This window comes from Scylla paramamosain, chromosome 1 (genome assembly GCF_035594125.1).
Source record: "Scylla paramamosain isolate STU-SP2022 chromosome 1, ASM3559412v1, whole genome shotgun sequence".
NCBI classification, from domain to species: Eukaryota; Metazoa; Arthropoda; class Malacostraca; order Decapoda; family Portunidae; genus Scylla; species Scylla paramamosain.
Window position 1 is genome coordinate 12,525,085 of NC_087151.1, and position 17,416 is coordinate 12,542,500.

At 44.6% G+C, this 17,416-nt stretch overlaps 1 protein-coding gene and 1 non-coding gene across 5 annotated transcripts in view; one reads left to right on the plus strand and one right to left on the minus strand.

Annotated features, from left to right (window-relative positions):
• LOC135100752 (homeobox protein TGIF1-like) overlaps window positions 1-17,416 on the minus strand; it is a 40,561-nt gene that overhangs the window by 16,285 nt on the left and 6,860 nt on the right. Inside the window, exon 1 of one of the 4 annotated variants that reach the window (XM_064004021.1) lies at window positions 14,704-15,153. The exons of 2 other annotated variants lie outside the window; for them this stretch is intronic. In XM_064004021.1, the coding sequence (XP_063860091.1) occupies window positions 14,704-14,737 (34 nt within the window). In that variant the 5' untranslated portion in view covers window positions 14,738-15,153. Of the gene's footprint in view, window positions 1-14,703; window positions 15,154-17,416 lie in introns of those variants that run through there. One more of the 4 variants, XM_064004030.1, reaches the window with a different exon arrangement.
• Trnai-aau (transfer RNA isoleucine (anticodon AAU)) lies at window positions 4,085-4,158 on the plus strand. The gene has a single exon. It is a non-coding gene; the product is annotated as a tRNA-Ile (tRNA).

Here is a 17,416-nt window from a genome sequence, read left to right on the forward strand (position 1 = left end):
CGCTCTCCTCTTCCGTCCCGCCACGCTGAGGCGCGCTGACCCACAACACTCACTCACTCCTCCCTGACTTGTTCCCTTTTCCGCCAAAAACAAATCAAGGTCGGGGGATGACTAGTCTTGTTTATTCATTTATTTATTTTACTACCCACTGCATGTTATTTATAGTTACAGCGAATATTTTTTGTCTCGTCCTTCAGTGATAGTGGTCGTGTACGTAGTAGTAGTAGTAGTAGTAACAAAAAAGACAACTATCACAATTACCTTGGCAAGTTCATTCACTCCCTAATCTTTTTTTTTTCTCCTAAGCATTTGCGTCATCGTCGTATTCGCTGTGAAAGAAAACAAGGTAAACAGAAAAAAAAGAAAAGAAAAAACGAACTCACGAATAGCGACCGTAACCAAGACAATAAAATGGATTATTTATTTTTTTTACGTTTTTTATTCTCTCTCTCTCTCTCTCTCTCTCTCTCTCTCTCTCTCTCTCTCTCTCTCTCTCTCTCTCTCTCTCTCTCTCTCTCTCTGATTTTTGGTCGGTGCGCTAGATGTGTAAACATGCAAGACGTCATGAGGAAATGGTAAAAGGGGGCGAGGAGAAGAGAAGAGGGGAAGATGGAGTGAGTGATGTGCATACCTCCCTCTCTCTCTCTCTCTCTCTCTCTCTCTCTCTCTCTCTCTCTCTCTCTCTCTCTCTCTCTCTCTCTCTCTCTGCCTTCCTGCACATTATAGTAGCCAAGTTTTTTTTTTTTTTTTTTTTTTTAGTTGAAAGCCGTGTGGAATTTTTACGGTCATTCCTTCGGTAATTAATGACAGGGTGTGGAATGCGGACGGCTGCGGCACCAACTATGTATAGCTACTGCTGGTGTTCCTACTACTACTACTACTACTACTACTACTAATAATAATAATAATAATAATAATAATAATACCAATAAACTGTTGTGTATACAGACTTGTTCAATATTGTACTTTATACAACCACCACCACCACCACCACTATCAGCTCCTATCCTGCCTTCCCTTCTGGTTCAGAGCCAACATTGCACCGGACTAAGATTAGCAAGAATATATAGCTTAAAAAAGGGAGAGGGAGTGGGGGCGCGTGGGAAGGGGGAAGAAGCCACACACACACACACACACACACACACACACACACACACACACACACACACACACACACACACACACACACGAAGAAAATTGAGCAAGGTTTTCTAGTGTGTGTGTGTGTGTGTGTGTGTGTGTGTGTGTGTGTGTGTGTGTGTGTGTGTGTGTGTGTGTGTGTCCTCGCGTGCATGCCTGTCTGTCTGTCTGTATGCCTGCCTGCCTGTTTGTGTTTGTCTAGTTGAGAGATGTCTATATATAGAGACCTGCTGGCTGCTGCTACTACTACTGCTGCTGCTGCTGCTGGGCTAAGTGACACGAGGGCAGGGGAGGAGAGAGGGAGGGAGTGGGTATATGCGAGGACACTGTCAAGAATCAGGAGTGCTGTTGTGTTGATGTCACTTAGGCTAAGGTGAACACAAAGGAACACAAAAGAAAAAGCAAGGGATGACAGAGTTGGGTATTACTCGTATGTGGGTGTCTGTGATGGGAGTTGTGAGAAATGGGAGGGAAGTAGTGAGAAATGAAGGAAGGGGAGGAATGAATATAAAAGAACACAAAAGAAGAACAATGTGTGGCAGATTTTCGGGGTATTATGAGGATGTCTGTGATGGGAGGTTGAGCTGGGGGAGTATGGAGAAGGTAGAGATGGTGAGAGGGGAGATGACAGGGTGTGTGTGTGTGTGTGTGTGTGTGTGTGTGTGTGTGTGTGTGTGTGTGTGTGTGTGTGTGTGTGTGTGTGTGTGTGTGTGTGTGTGTGTGTGTGTGTGTGTGTGGTGCTAATGGGTACGATGAGGATGGTCAGAAAATATCAAAGGAAGACTGCGAACCCACTCCCTCTCTCTCTCTCTCTCTCTCTCTCTCTCTCTCTCTCTCTCTCTCTCTCTCTCTCTCTCTCTCTCTCTCTCTCTCACCCAGCGAACCCCTAATGGAACTTAGGATAGGGGGACAAAAATACCTGTCCTTCATCAGTAGGAAAGAAAACAAGCAAGTAAATATATGTGAAGAAGAAGAAGAAGAAGAAGAAGAAGAAGAAGAAGAAGAAGAAGAAGAAGAAGAAGAAGAAGAAGAAGAAGAAGAAGAAGCATATGTAATGACGACGACGCTGACGAAGGAGATGAACGAGGCTTTGGCACATGAAGGTCAATGCAATCTCTCTCTCTCTCTCTGCTGACCTACATGACAACACACTCCACATCGTCAGATCAGGTCAGATCAAGACAGAGTCAGGGAACACTGAAGGTCACGTCAGGTCAAGAAGGGAGCGGGGACTGAAGGAGGAGGAGGAGGAGGAGGAGGAGGAGGAGGAGGAGGTGGTGGTGGCGGTGGTGGAGGTGGCGTCAGGGGGGAGCGGAAGGGAAGAAAGCGGGATTAGTGGGGTGTGGAAAGGCTTTTGGTAAGGTTACTGAACAGTAGATGAGGAGGGAAAGGAGAGGAAGGAACGTGAAAACATGGTCCCTATCCCTCTCCCGACACGCTACCTCACCTATAATGAAGTCCTCTCTCTCTCTCTCTCTCTCTCTCTCTCTCTCTCTCTCTCTCTCTCTCTCTCTCTCTCTCTCTCTCTCTCTCTCTCTCTCCCTGCCCTTCACACGCCCAACGTGATGCGTCACAGCCCAGCTGATATCTCCTTATTCTTAGGTATAGTGCTTGTACTATCTGCTGTGTCAATAAGTTTATGATGTAACACTGACCGTTGGTCTACGTCTCAGTCTGAAGGGAGGAGTAGGTAGTCAAAGGCTATACGGCGGATACGATTTGATTTTTTTTTCTAGGATATGTGTGTAACTACAGTAATTTACAAGTCCCTGTCGCGGTTAAGAGAGAGAGATGGAAGGAAAGAGTTAGTGGGGGCAGGGGAAAAAATGACATCGGAAAATGTTACAAACTACAGTAGTAAACACGTGCTTCACCTCGTCTGCAAAACAAATCAAAGAAAATACAACTCGACTTTTAACTTGTCCATACTGTCAAAGTTTTCTGTCCTGAACGTCAACTCTTTCTGACAATGGGCGTTATTTGGGGGGTTCAGTGTTACAGTACTAGGTAAATACGGATTATATAGCATTAAGAATATGGGATACGTTTGCAAAATTAACAGCAACCCTGATCCTCGTGTCCTGATACCATATTATGTGCTGAAAAAAATTACCAAAAATATTAATGAAAACTATACTTCAAAATCTAGCTTTATATTATCACTTTCACTCACACAGGCAACAGCAACAGCAACAGCCATCTCTTAACACGATGCAATATGCCTCTCAAGTTGCACGCCGCACTCCACAGTAACATGCCTTGCCTCTGATTCCCACTTGAGCAACGCGGCATGAGATGTGCGGGGGGTGGCGCGAATAGAGATGAGGCTGCCGTGACTTATCAGTACAGAGATGTCGACACTCGTGATAAGTATATACCAATACAACAAGATTCTCTCTCTCTCTCTCTCTCTCTCTCTCTCTCTCTCTCTCTCTCTCTCTCTCTCTCTCTCTCTCTGCTTTTAGTTTCATGACTACTCGTAGGTTTAAGATTACATACACATTACCTTATTACTTATTTCTTAATCTCTTTATATAAATTTAGCTTCACGGTAGCTTTCCTCTCTACCCGGTTAATTTATATAATAAAGATGTATTTATTGTAAAGAATAACCACACCTGGTGGCATAAATAATCTAAAAAAAGGAGCCTCGGCAACCTCCCTCACACAAACGCCCATGTCTGCTACTGCTGTTGCTGCTGTTGGGCTCTTTAATCTGATAAGGAGCCACGACGCCGGCCGCCAAGGATGGTCAACACACACACACACACACACAAATGCTCCAGTGCTCGAAAATCACTAATTTCCCATCCTTTACTAACAACGAAGATAATAACATGCTATCTTACTCATGCTCGTACACTACTACAACCACCGGCCTGTTAGCTCAGTCAGGTAGAGCAACATGTTAACAAGTACGATTTCTACAAGCACGGCTTTCAACGGCCTGTTAGCTCAGTTGGTTAGAGCGCCGTGCTAATAACGCGGATGTCGTGGGTTCGATCCCCATACGGGCCATAGAAATTAGTAGATAATTTTTTTCCTATTTCAACGCAATTAAATAACAAAACGGTGAATAGGTAGGAAACCCGAGTCCTTAGTTTGTCTTCATATTTCACTACAATAAACAGGGAATAATCATACAAACAGAAGATAACAACAAGATAGGCAGGCTGCTTGGAAGTGCAGTCATTCCAGACCTCTGAGAGAACGACAAGGTTATGGAGAAGTATCATCATTACACAGACATGCATAACAAACTGCCAAGTGTAGATATAATGGCTCCTTGTAACTTCACATGATTAAGTTCTTACCTTAAAAAGAAAGAAAGAAAGAAAAAAAAAAAGAGGAAGAAAAATCAGTATTACTCCCATTACCACCACCACCACTACAACCATCACCACCATCACTGCCAGGCCAAAGATAACATTACATAAAGCTCGTCGCGGTCTCATTTTCACGAAAGCACAAATGAATGAGATGAGATGACTTGAACACACATGGTTATGAGCTACATGATACTCTCTCTCTCTCTCTCTCTCTCTCTCTCTCTCTCTCTCTCTCTCTCTCTCTCTCTCTCTCTCTCTCTCTCTCTCTCTCTCTCTCTCTCTAGTCCGTAGGCGAAGCTTTAAGAGACGTTCTGAGGAAGCTATTACGTGACATAAGTAATATGACACGGGAGATGTATACAAGATCCTTATGTTTAGTAATCAGGAAAGCTGATAAGAATAATGGCTTTAAGTTTCAGAAGAACAATAAACAAGTAAATAAATAAATAAGTATATAAATAAATAAGAAGACAGGAGGAAACTTATTCACAAAAGCGTTATAAGAGATTAGAATAAACTCAATTTCTAGTTAAGTTCTTATGTTTTTTTCATGCTTCTCCACCAGTCCATTCCGCCTCAGAGGGTGGCGCCAAGGTCCTCGATCCTTTTATGGGTAGCGGGAGGCTCGTTATAACCCGTCACTTCGCTGCCCACTCGGTGACTGCGCCTCCCATGACGATGTAACCGTGTCTTTACCTCTTAGCGTTATGACCCGTATTCAGAAACGCTTTGCTCTCTAACCACGACTATCTCTAAAGGCCAAAGAGATGAATAACAGGATTCTCAAGACTTAGTAATGTTAATAATATACAGAGCCAATTGTAAGTAATGGAGATAAAGCGCAGAAATGTTTCAGAATATGTTCCTATGGCCTATCACAGTGTGCAGGAATTTTTGCCTAACTACACCCGGTACATTCTATTGACTTGTCATTCCTAATACCATGTCTCTCTCTCTCTCTCTCTCTCTCTCTTTTTTTTTTTTTTTGTGTGTGTTTGTGTGTGTCCCGCGCTAGTAAAGTGTTCAAGGATCCCAACTATGCCTCAGGATCGTTCATGTTCGCGCCAAGTCATCGCCGACACCTAAGACCTGAAATCTTACCACAACGACACCTGTGAAAGACATGACAAGAAAAGCGAAAGTCCAATGTCATGGCCCAACCCAACTGTGTGTGTGTGTGTGTGTGTGTGTGTGTGTGTGTGTGTGTGTGTGTGTGTGTGTGTGTGTGTGTGTGTGTGTGTGTGTGTGTGTGTGTGTGTGTCCTGTCCCTCCTCTCGAAGCCCTCTCAGAGATGGTAAAACATTGCTGAAGATAATGGAAGCGGAGATATTATTATGACAAATATAGTGATCTTTGTGTGTGTGTGTGTGTGTGTGTGTGTGTGTGTGTGTGTGTGTGTGTGTGTGTGTGTGTGTGTGTGTGTGTGTGTGCGAAGATGCAAACATGGCGATGACAGTGATGACATGCATAAAATTCAAGGAGGAGGAGGAGGAGGAGGAGGAGGAGGAGGAGTCCCTAAGGAGAACCCTAAGGTGTGGGTGTCGCCTCGGGATATGACCTACGTCTCAGGTGCTTCTCCCCCACCTTCTCCCTCTTCCCCTTACCTCTCCTCCCCCCACCTGCGCTGGTAAACACAGGGGAATACTAAGGGAAAGGACAGGAGCTGGGGAAGAGACGAAGGAGGAAGAAGGGGGGGAGGAATTTAGTGAGTTGACTGACGGTCAGAAAAGCGGGCGAGGCGTTTTGAAGGGACGCAGGAGGGAGGGAGGGAGGGGAAGACGGAAGGCGGGAGAGGCAGGCAGGTGGTGGGGAAGAATGTTGGCTGGGATGAAGGTTGGCAGGGCGGGAGTTGCTGGAGGGAGAGGGTGTGAAGAGAGGCAGGGGAGGTTGGGTGTATGGTATAAGTAGTAGGCCTGTTGTGTGTTGTGAATAGGGTATGCATTATAGTGGGTAGAGGATGGTATGTGTGTGTGGGTGTGGATGTGTGTGCGTGTGTGTGTAATAATAATAATAATAATAATAATAATAATAATAATAATAATAATAATAATAATAATAATAATAATAACAATAATAATAATAATAATAATAATAATAAATGGTTTATTCTTTAGGCAGTTAGCAAACTGAAAATGTACAGAGGAGGTGGGGAAATACTTAACATTTATCCTAAAGCTAAGTCTAAGTGTGTGTGTGTGTGTGTGTGTGTGTGTGTGTGTGTGTGTGTGTGTGTGTGTGTGTGTGTGTGTGTGTGTGTGTGTGTGTGTGTGTGTGTGTGTGTGTGTGTGTGTGTGTGTGTGTGTGTGTGTGGTCTTTACAGGGTGGGCGAAGGAAATACAAGGGGGTGACGTGTACGGTGAATTTTGTTGTTAGGGTGTGATTAGAGAAAGAGCCAATGGTAGGAGAGCGCGTGCGGGGGGAGGGAGGGGGAAATGGGGACAGAAGGAATGAGATATATAGACAAGAGAGTGAATGCCTGATGGAATACGAACGTGTACAGTACTTACAATCATACCACATAAATTTTCCACCCATCATACAGCATACCACGTCCCTCAGCAACACACACACACACACACACACACACACACACACACACACACACACACACACACACACACACACACACACACACACACACTGATAAATGTCAAGGCGCCAAAACTGCACAGTAAACAAAGGCTGTGTGGTGTGGTGGGCTGAGTCGCGAGGCAGCGGCAGCAGCATCCGTAACCTTCAGTAAGGAGGCGATGGCCGAGAGGGAGGACGGAGGCGGCGGCGAGGGTGAGGGGGTGGGGGCGGGAGTGGGCCAACAGGACAAGTAGAGTTGGTTTAAAGAACAGGGACGCAAGGAGGGAAGAGGGAGGATGAGGAAAAGGAGGAGGGAGAGGGAAGAGGGTGGATGAAGGGGAGGATAACAACAGCAGCATCCTGACCAGGAGGAAGAAGAGGGACGGGCCATCTTAATTCTGCTAATCTGACACTTGCCTCACCAGAATCCACCTTTCCATGAATCCTCATTCCCTGTTACACTACCATGCCACTTCCGTGTTCCCGAGACGCTATGAGACGCTGAAAAAAGGAAGGAGGGAGAACGCCGCGCTGACCTCGAGCCACAGAGGAACGCAAGCCCCACACGGTCTCCAAGCCACGCACGGGACTGCCCTTGCGTCCCCCTACTGCCGTGATTGTCTCGTGCACATAATACATTCTTATCCTTCGTATTGATATCACGACTCGACCTCAAAGAATCTATTATGTTTATGTGTGTTTACCTTGCGCAACTCTTCTCAATTCCATGCACATATTCTTATTATCAATAGGCATCAAAAAATTCATGATGTTCATGTGTTTGTATTGCGCAACTCTGCTCGATTCCCTTATGGACTTTTTACGCACTTACGGTCTTATCCTTCGCATTAATACCACAGACAGCCTTTAAACAATTAATTATGCTCACTATATTGCGCAGCTCTTCACGTTTCCCTTATGCACTTCTGTTATGCTCATATATTCTTAGCCTTCGTAATAACATCACAACTACCGCTTTAAGAATACATTACACTCACTTCGTTTATATTGCGAACCTCTTCTCACTTCCCTGCCCTCCCCCGTATTAATATCAGTTAGCCTTTTAATAATTAATAATGCTAATACATGTTTCTATTACGCAGTTTTTTCGCTCCTCTTATGACATAATGTGATTATACTTTTGTTTTCATATTACGTATTTTGTGGATTATTTAAGTCTTCTAAGTTTGCTGTTCGGCCGTCCAAATTACACAAACTTTGTGGCAAGACTGGTCAAGCGCTGAGAGGAATGGTAAACTGACTGAACCGAACTAAAGTCGTGTTCTCTGTCCTGTCCTTCTGCGCATGGTCAGGAATAAGCAAACAGCCTCTTACAGTCCAACATGACTCCTGGTTTCCGTTCTCCACACGTATATAACTCGATTAAAACGTGCAAATATAAATATAAGCTTTGACTTTTTTCCGTGACTTTTTTTCGTACCTAATTTTGTGACTTTTTCTGTGACTTTGTTTCCGAATCCACTAACTTTTTGACAGTTAATGAGTTAACGACGGCACTCAATACTTTGCCTTCACTAACCAGAGCAGTTTTACATGGCACATATAAAACTACTGGAAAAAAAAAAATAATATTGAAAAGTTTTGAGCTACTGTCATCACTCAGTTCCTTCTATGATCTACGGCATCTGTCCATATTGCACTGAAAATTAAATTTAATCTTGACGAGCATACCAACATGGGCATATGAGAGTTCTGAGCTAGTCTTATCACTACACTCAATGTCTATGGTATCCTTGAAAGATGTACTAAAAACTTGACTAATAAGCTTGAGGCGCAGTCATACCGGTTTGAACATCGTAAAGTTTTGAACTACCGAACTCTCATCATTCTCTACAATCAGGCTCCATGGTATCCTGGAAATTTGCAATAAAACTTTCACGAGACTGTTAGTATAAGCTTGGAGAGGAGTCACAGCTGTCTGAGTACTGAAAACTATCTTAATGAATTAATCCAGGCAGTCAATGGTATCTTTCAAACTTGCACTATACTAGACTGTGAAATTATGCTATTTCAGCACCGGAAACTACCCTCATCATTTGCTACACTCAAAAATTCTGGTAATTACCTTTTAAAGCATACTCTAAAATTTAAATTATTAATATAAGCTTGATTCATAGCAGTATTAAGTTAAAACAATCCCTGATATGCAACAATTCACAACACTAAGAACAATGTTTCAGATCTTTATAAACATCTACAAGAAAAAAAAAATTGTTCATATAATTTCTAGCCAGTAAAATGATTGGAAATGGCAGCAGAACAAGAGAAAACGTATCGGAGTAGTTTAACGAGTGAGGAAGAATGCACCAAACAGCAGGGGAAGGGATAACATGAGAAAAAGCAATGGTACCTCAATATGACATCATCAGGCCAGTCAGGTGAGGTTTTTCAGGTGGCCAGTGCCCCCTCCCCTTCGTCTCCCTCCCTTCCCCCCTCCCCTCACGACTACGGGAAGGGAAGGAACCCACCATCCCATCCCTTACAAGCATCCGCCCATCCACCCGCACACTCCGTTCTATCAAGCTACCCAAGGCTGCTCCTGTTCTGTGTTAGCCTGTAGAGCCCACTGCAGATGCCTTACGTAACATGATTTGCCTTGAATACTACACAGACTCCTTATGCTCTCGTGTTATTCCCTGCTCTTTATAACATGACGTGTCGTGGTGGTGGTGATGATAGTGGTAGTGATAATAGTGATAATATCAATAATAATAATAATAATAATAATAATAATAATAATAATAATAATAATAATAATAATAATAATAATAATAATAATAATAATAAGAAGAAGAAGAAGAAGAAGAAGAAGAAGAAGAAGAAGAAGAAGAAGAAGAAGAGGAAGAGGAACAAGAACAAGAACAATAGTGATGATGATAATGATGATGATGATAACACACACACACACACACACACACACACACACACACACACACACACACACACACACACACACACACACACACACACACACACACACAGTGACGCAGTTTTGAAGCAATTCCATCACAACACACACGTCCAAGCCCTTGCCTCTTTAGACACGTGGGGGGGGAGATTTAATTTCTCCTGATGACCTAATGTGTCCAATTTAATGATTTATGATTTCACTTTTATATACTTGATGCTCAGCTATTGATTTCCTATAGTCTGTTCAGAGCAAGTTCCTATAGTGTTATGTTACCTGTTGCTATCATTACCATCATGTTTTGTGTCGCCATTACTTAAACCAACTAATTGTCCATTTATTTTTTTCCTCTAGTTTTATTAATGATATTTTTTTTCAAGGCACTTACCTTTAAATTGTGAATAATCTTTTTTATTACAATCCTTCATTACTGTCACCTTTAATGGGCCTTTTCTTTTCTTTTCTTTTCTTTCTTTCTTTCTTTCTTTTTTTTTTCCTAGGCCACATTCCTTTCCCATATAAAATCAAGCTATGTGGTGTCCATCTTTACTATAATGGTGGTTTTAGATGGAGCATTGGTGGTGGTAGTGGTGGTATAATGGTGGTGGTGGTGGTGGTGGTGGTGGTGGTGGTAATGATGATGATAATGTTGCTGTTGATGGTGGTAGAGATTATGGTATTGCTGGTAGTGATGTTAATGGAAATGACAGTGATTGTGATGATGAAGATAGTGAGGGTAGTGGTGGCAGAAATTATGATACTAGCGGCGGAGGACATGACAACAGTGGATCAATAACACTGCATGGCCGATAAGACTTACGACTAAAAGGAGGAGGACGCGAGTCAAAAATTGGTGGCGGTGTAGCAAAAGCAAGCACACCCCCTGCAGATCACCGTCTCATTAATACAAGCGAAATACTGCTACTACTTCTACAACCGAGCCCGTGACTTGAATATTAAAGTGTACGTCTTCTAAACAGTATATTCAATGCATCTGCTATGTACTATGTAATATCTACCTCCATTTATTTATTGCTGTAGCTATATAATCTGTATCACTATTTATGTAATGGTATAACTACAATTATGTACACCTTCATTCATATATCGTTGTAAGCATAATTTGTAACTTCATTTGTCTATTTTTATAACTAATTTTGTACCTACCTTCATTTATTCACTCTCATAACTATAATTTTGTACACATTTATCTACAGCTATACCTACAATTATGTGCCTACTATTATTATCATGTTTCTTATTCGACCGCTTTCTACCTCGGAAAGAAGGAAAAAAAAAACATTCCTAATTAAACTAATTACGGCCACATGTGACTTTGAGTGCATATAACTCAGTGAAGGCACACGTGTCAGGTGTTTGGTGAGAAAGTCTTGCACTTGCAGAAGGAAGGTGAGCGAATAAACTGTGGCTCTAACTTGAGGTAAATTTACTATATCGCGGGTAAATGTACAGAGATGCCTCACCATGAGAAAAGCACGCACCTGTCTCTCTTATGTCTCTGCCTTATGTCTTATGTCTCAATCTGGAACCACACTTTATTCAATCACCCGCTATGTATATTTAGAAGTACAGGGCATGAACAGCGTAAAAATGGGTGACGCAGTACGACAGAAAATAAATAAATGAATAAAAGCTCAGGAAGTGCCGTACACAGATAATTGGGGTGTTTTATCTCTTATCACACACATTCACTGTTCTTTTCCTTCCTTTCGCTTTCCTGTCCCTAACAAACCACAACAGGGAGGGCACCGCACTACAACCCACCCCTTTCCCATTACCCGCTCTCTCTCTCTCTCTCTCTCTCTCTCTCTCTCTCTCTCTCTCTCTCTCTCTCTCTCTCTGGTAGCGCCGCGCCGAAAGACTATTTTTACGATAAGCCTCGACTGGCGCAGTGTTTCAACCGCTGCTAGAGTGGTGATGCTGAGGCGGCCAAACAAAAGGAGACTCCCTGTGTAGGCCTTCCTGAATTTCCCTCACCCAGGCATACACGGAATAAGAGGGAGGCCTACACTGGGGGAGGGGGAGGCATATACGGGGAACGCGAGGTAACGCTGCGTGTTGGGGCGGGGGCGAGGAAGGAGAGAGAGAGAGAGAGAGAGAGAGAGAGAGAGAGAGAGAGAGAGAGAGAGAGAGAGAGAGAGAGAGAGAGAGAGAGAGAGAGAGAGAGAGAGAGAGAGAGAGGGGGGGGGCTAAAGGGGAGGAAAGACCGTTGCAAAGGGAAAAACAAAGACAAAACGAGTTAGCTAAGGACGGAGATTGATGGGGCGGCAGCAGCACCAACAACAGCAGAAGTAAAGGGGGAAAGTAGAGCACGTATATGATGCTGAAACACACACACACACACACACACACACACACACACACACACACACACACACACACACACACACACACACACACACACACACACGTCAAAGACTTCGCTACGTTTTTTAAATAATCCACATATAATTCATAAAAAGAGAAAAAAACAGAAGAAAAGCTAAAATAGGAAACATTACTGTACACAAAGACTGACTTTATTTCTAATTGTTATGTGAAAGTGAACTAATAAGACCACCGATTCAGCAACGTATTAAAAAAAAGAAAAGAAAAGAAAAGAAAAGAAAAAAGAAAAAAATAAAATATATATATATATATATATATATATATATATATATATATATATATATATATATATATATATATATATATATATATATATATATACGTGAAATTCTAGGAAAGAAAGCAGGAGAGAGAGAGAGAGAGAGAGAGAGAGAGAGAGAGAGAGAGAGAGAGAGAGAGAGAGAGAGAGAGAGAGAGAGAGAGAGAGAGAGAGAGAGAGAGAGAGAGAGAGCACAGAACATTACATAATTTCACATCCTTGAAGCCAACTCGAACCGCCTTGATTTTCAGCATCTCGTATCTCGGTCGAGGGGGAAGACGCGGCACAGACACAAGGAGGAAGGGCCAGGCAGGACACGCCGCCATGTAAAACAGTGATGAAAAGAGGAAGAGAAGAATTAATAGGTGAGACGAAGGAACAGAGGAGGAGGAGGAGGAGGAGGAGGAGGAGGAGGAGGAGGAGGAGAACTAAAAAGAGAAAAAAAAATTTATAATATATATATATATATATATATATATATATATATATATATATATATATATATATATATATATATATATATATATATATATATATATATATATATATATATATATATATATATATATATGTGTGTGTGTGTGTGTGTGTGTGTGTGTGTGTGTGTGTGTGTGTGTGTGTGTGTGTGTGTGTGAGAACTACCAAGAAAACAATACTGATGGTGATAAGCTGAGCCAGAAGAGGAAGGAAGACGAGGACAACGTACAATTATGACAAGGCAAAGAAGAAAAACTAAACAAATAAATAAATAAAATAGCGAAGCAACTCATTAAGCAACCATCCTGGGGGTTACTTCCTCCGCACCATCTAAGGCTGTGGCGCCGCGGGGAGGACTGATGGAGGGGAGGGAAGAGGGACGGCCCGAACCCAGCAGGTGCAGGGAGCTTCCAGTACGCCTCAGCCACACACACACACACTTAACACTGGACTTCTACGCCGCACCTAGAACTCATATTTGTAAAAATTTTTGGCGTTTTACCACAATAAAAAAAAAACCGTAGTGCAAGTTTTCGTGATTCAACAGATATTTTCACGAAGATTCCGTTCCATTATTAAGAAAACGCCTAAAGTAGACTGTGTGGCCTTTCAAAATGGTTCTCATGAGAGAATCAAGCGTTTAAGAATACAGTCCTAAATCTGCTGACGATCATAGTCTCTACGTTTTGTCAATTTCAAAGTAGCAGTAAGCGTCTTCTGGAGGCAGAGTGCGTGTATAAATCGCGGACGCATTTTCCCTACAACACTCCGCTTCGAGGCATGTCATTTCAGATTCAGATTCAAGAGTTTATTTGGGGAATGTTATAACATAAATCACAGGGAAAGTTATAGTAAAAACTCTTAATAGACTCTACTATATACGCATTTGATGGTTCCTATAATGCTACAAGCTGAACTGAATCATAATAAAAGCATTGGGAATGTAAGGGAGAACCTTCTTGGTAATAAGCGGCATGAGTTACGCACGGGGCTCGGAGTGGAAGTTGACGTAATCCCTGACTGTGCCATTGTCGTTTTCAGTGTATAGCATCGTGTACGCTTGGAGTTTAGAGGCCAGTGGGATACCTTCGCCAGAGGAACGTATTAACATAACATATAGAGTTGTACAATATGGTGCCTTGTTAGACGCAAGTACAGTGTTTATGGTAATGAATAATAAGTCTAATAGATGTAACCAACGATAAAAGGTGTAATAATTGGAATGTCTTCGCTAAAGAAATGTAATTTAACCCCACCTAATGCCTCACGAGTCGTATAATACCGTGCCTTCTTACACGCAGTCTAGCGTTCGTGATGTCAGTCCGTGCCTCAGCGGTGCAATACATACGAAAGTGACAATGTCCTCGCGTCACAAGGCCCGGTTTTCGTGGACGTGTCAGTGCCGTGACTTCCATACGCGTGGAGGTGAACTGGCAGACTATACGACCCGAAACTACGCATCTAGCCCTGCCCTCGTGGCCCGGCTGACTGCCACGCTGCTGGGAGGTGACAGGCGCGGCCTCAGGCCTATGAACAGCAGACCTACAGCAGGCGTGGAGGGGTCCTAATGGCAAAGAAGCGGCACTCACCTGCGCCCAAGTAGTAGTTGTTGCTGGTGTACATGACTGCAAGGGGACGGCAACAGGGCAGGCTGGTGATAATCCCAGGGCGCGGGTCGGAGCGGGGTCACACAGCACAAGGCCACCTCAGTCCAGGCTAACACTGCACACAGGGCGTCGCGCCCCAACCAAACACCTTTCCCGGCACCACCTCGCCGCGACCAGCACAAGTCACACCCCACTAACACTTGGTCAAGCTAAACAGAGCAGCGCGAGGTGGGGTGTCGCGGCTCCAGGGACGAAGCCTTGAAAACGAGTGTCAAGTGAAATTGTAAGGGCGAGGCGACGGTCCCGGTGGTACTCTCCCGACGTGGCCACGGCTGCAGGTCCACTGTTGCTCCCGCCCGGCCCTCACTGCTCCCCTACACTACTATTTCAGGCCCCAGCCCCGTGCCTCCATTCACCCTGGCACTCCACCAACCCCAGCTCGGAGCCAAGTGCCAGCTGCTCCTGCCCCGACTCTCGTCTTGCCACCCGCCTCAGCCGCCGCCACACGCGCAGCCCTCCCGCCGCCCGTCACTCTCGCCTCCGCCTGTATACCTGCACCGCCACCTGTCACCTCACTATAATTCCCTTTGATTTCTAGGCACAGCATCCAAAACTTTGGCCCAGAGCTGTCTGGGTGCCCGCCACCTTTCCTTCTCATTCCTGTCTCCTCTCCTTCCCCGCCCAACCATCTCTGACTGATGAATAGAGCCAAGGACAAACACACTTTATCATATCTTTAAGAACATGCGCGCAAACAAATATATGCACGTAAACCTCTCTCCCTCTCACCTACATACATAGATCAACTTGCCAACAATAGTAATGGTAATAGTAACAGCAGTACCATTACAATACACTCAGTAGCAGGAGCAGGAGCAGCAGCACTAAAACCACCAGAATAAAGTTCCCCTGCACCCCAGCCATGAAATATTCCCAGAGTCACCCAGTGGACAACCCACGCCGCGTCCACCTCCTGTCAGAGCCTCTGCCATCAGTCATCGATTCCTTCTCCCCCTTTTATCTTACAAATCCACACACGCCATCTGCCCTCCACCTCCCCCCACCCTCCTGCGCGATGACGCTCACGCAAGCATATAGACGCGTATCCCCTCACACACACACACACACACACACACACACACACACACACACACACACATGCCTTCCTGGCTGGCATGTCTCAAGTTACCAATCACTCAACCTTTTTCCAATCCTCCCCGGAGTTCCTGAGCTGAGCCATTCACCTCCCAGGCCATGAGCCATTCACCGCCCTCTCCCTCCACCGCTCTCCATACCACCAGGCGCCACCACCTCCCCTTATCAGGTGTTCCGCTCGACACAGCGATAACACCCAGCTACTCACGATTCGGGGCGCCACACTACATGCTAGCCAGACCACAGCAGCATCCAAGGGCCAACGAGAACTCCACAGGAAGGTTACTTTAAGATAATAGGGGCATATGAGATTTGTTCGTGCGTCATTCTCTCTCTCTCTCTCTCTCTCTCTCTCTCTCTCTCTCTCTCTCTCTCTCTCTCTCTCTCTCTCTCTCTCTCTCTCTAAGCCTGGGGGAAAGCAAAGACCGGTGAACGAGAAATGTTATCGAACCCTAAACTGGTGGTAGTGGTGGTGGTGGCGTGTTTGGGTATGGGAGGGGAATCTTAAATTATTTCTGGTCTAGGTTCCCCTCTCTCTCTCTCTCTCTCTCTCTCTCTCTCTCTCTCTCTCTCTCTTTCTCTCTCTTTTTTTCAGATTCTTTTTAACCCGTTCTTTCCTCTTCTCGGAAGTGTTCCCACCTTTATTTAGTTCACCTCCTTGTTTAAGGTTCAGGTTCCCAGTCTCTGCCGCGCCCTTAACACTTTTGACTGATTTATTTCTTGTTTAACGTTTAACTTTTCTTCTGGGGCTCAGTGTGGTGCAATGACGCAAACCTCCCATTCCCCGGCGTGCAATTACTCGGCTCAGATCTCACGGTGACGACGTTATAGTACACTGTACCCAGGTGGGTTTCGCCCCTCCCCAACCCCCGGCCCGCCCCTCGTCCCTCCTCAGAGTCATTACTGTCACCGTTCTGTCCGTCAGCAGCTTTTCTCCGCGACATTATTCCCGCGGTGAGTCACCGCCCCGCCGCGTCCAACCGCCTTGCCCAAGAGCGGTATGCGTGCAACCCGAAACACTCGAGGCCCCCGCCACCGCCAGACCATAACCGTGGCCGCAGGAGTTCTTCAGATAAAGGGTGTTCTGGGCAAGTCCGCCGCGCAACCCAAGAATGCCTCCCTTCTCGTCCCCTGTACCCGATGACACCAGCAACAGCCGGGGGAAGGGGGAGGAGGAGGTGCCTGGCGTTAGGGTCTAGATTTTACAACCAATTACGAGACAAGTGTGGGCAGGTATCTCAAGCAAACGAGCCCCCGAAAATATCCACGACCCAGCAATCGCCGAAGGCTGCGCTCCTGTCAGCATGTGCCGGCACCCCACAGGGGACGCCTCCTATACAGTTACATCAACAAATCACCAGATAATGATGCACATAATTTCCCAAACGCATATAATACTCAACACATTTCTCCGTTATGAAGTCTTAGCACATCACATTTCACAACTCTGTCTGACTTCTCATCTTTTCAGCATTAAAGATGAACAAAACATAGATGCTCCACATCCCGGCCTCCCGCCCCCACCTCGCGGCCTGTCCTT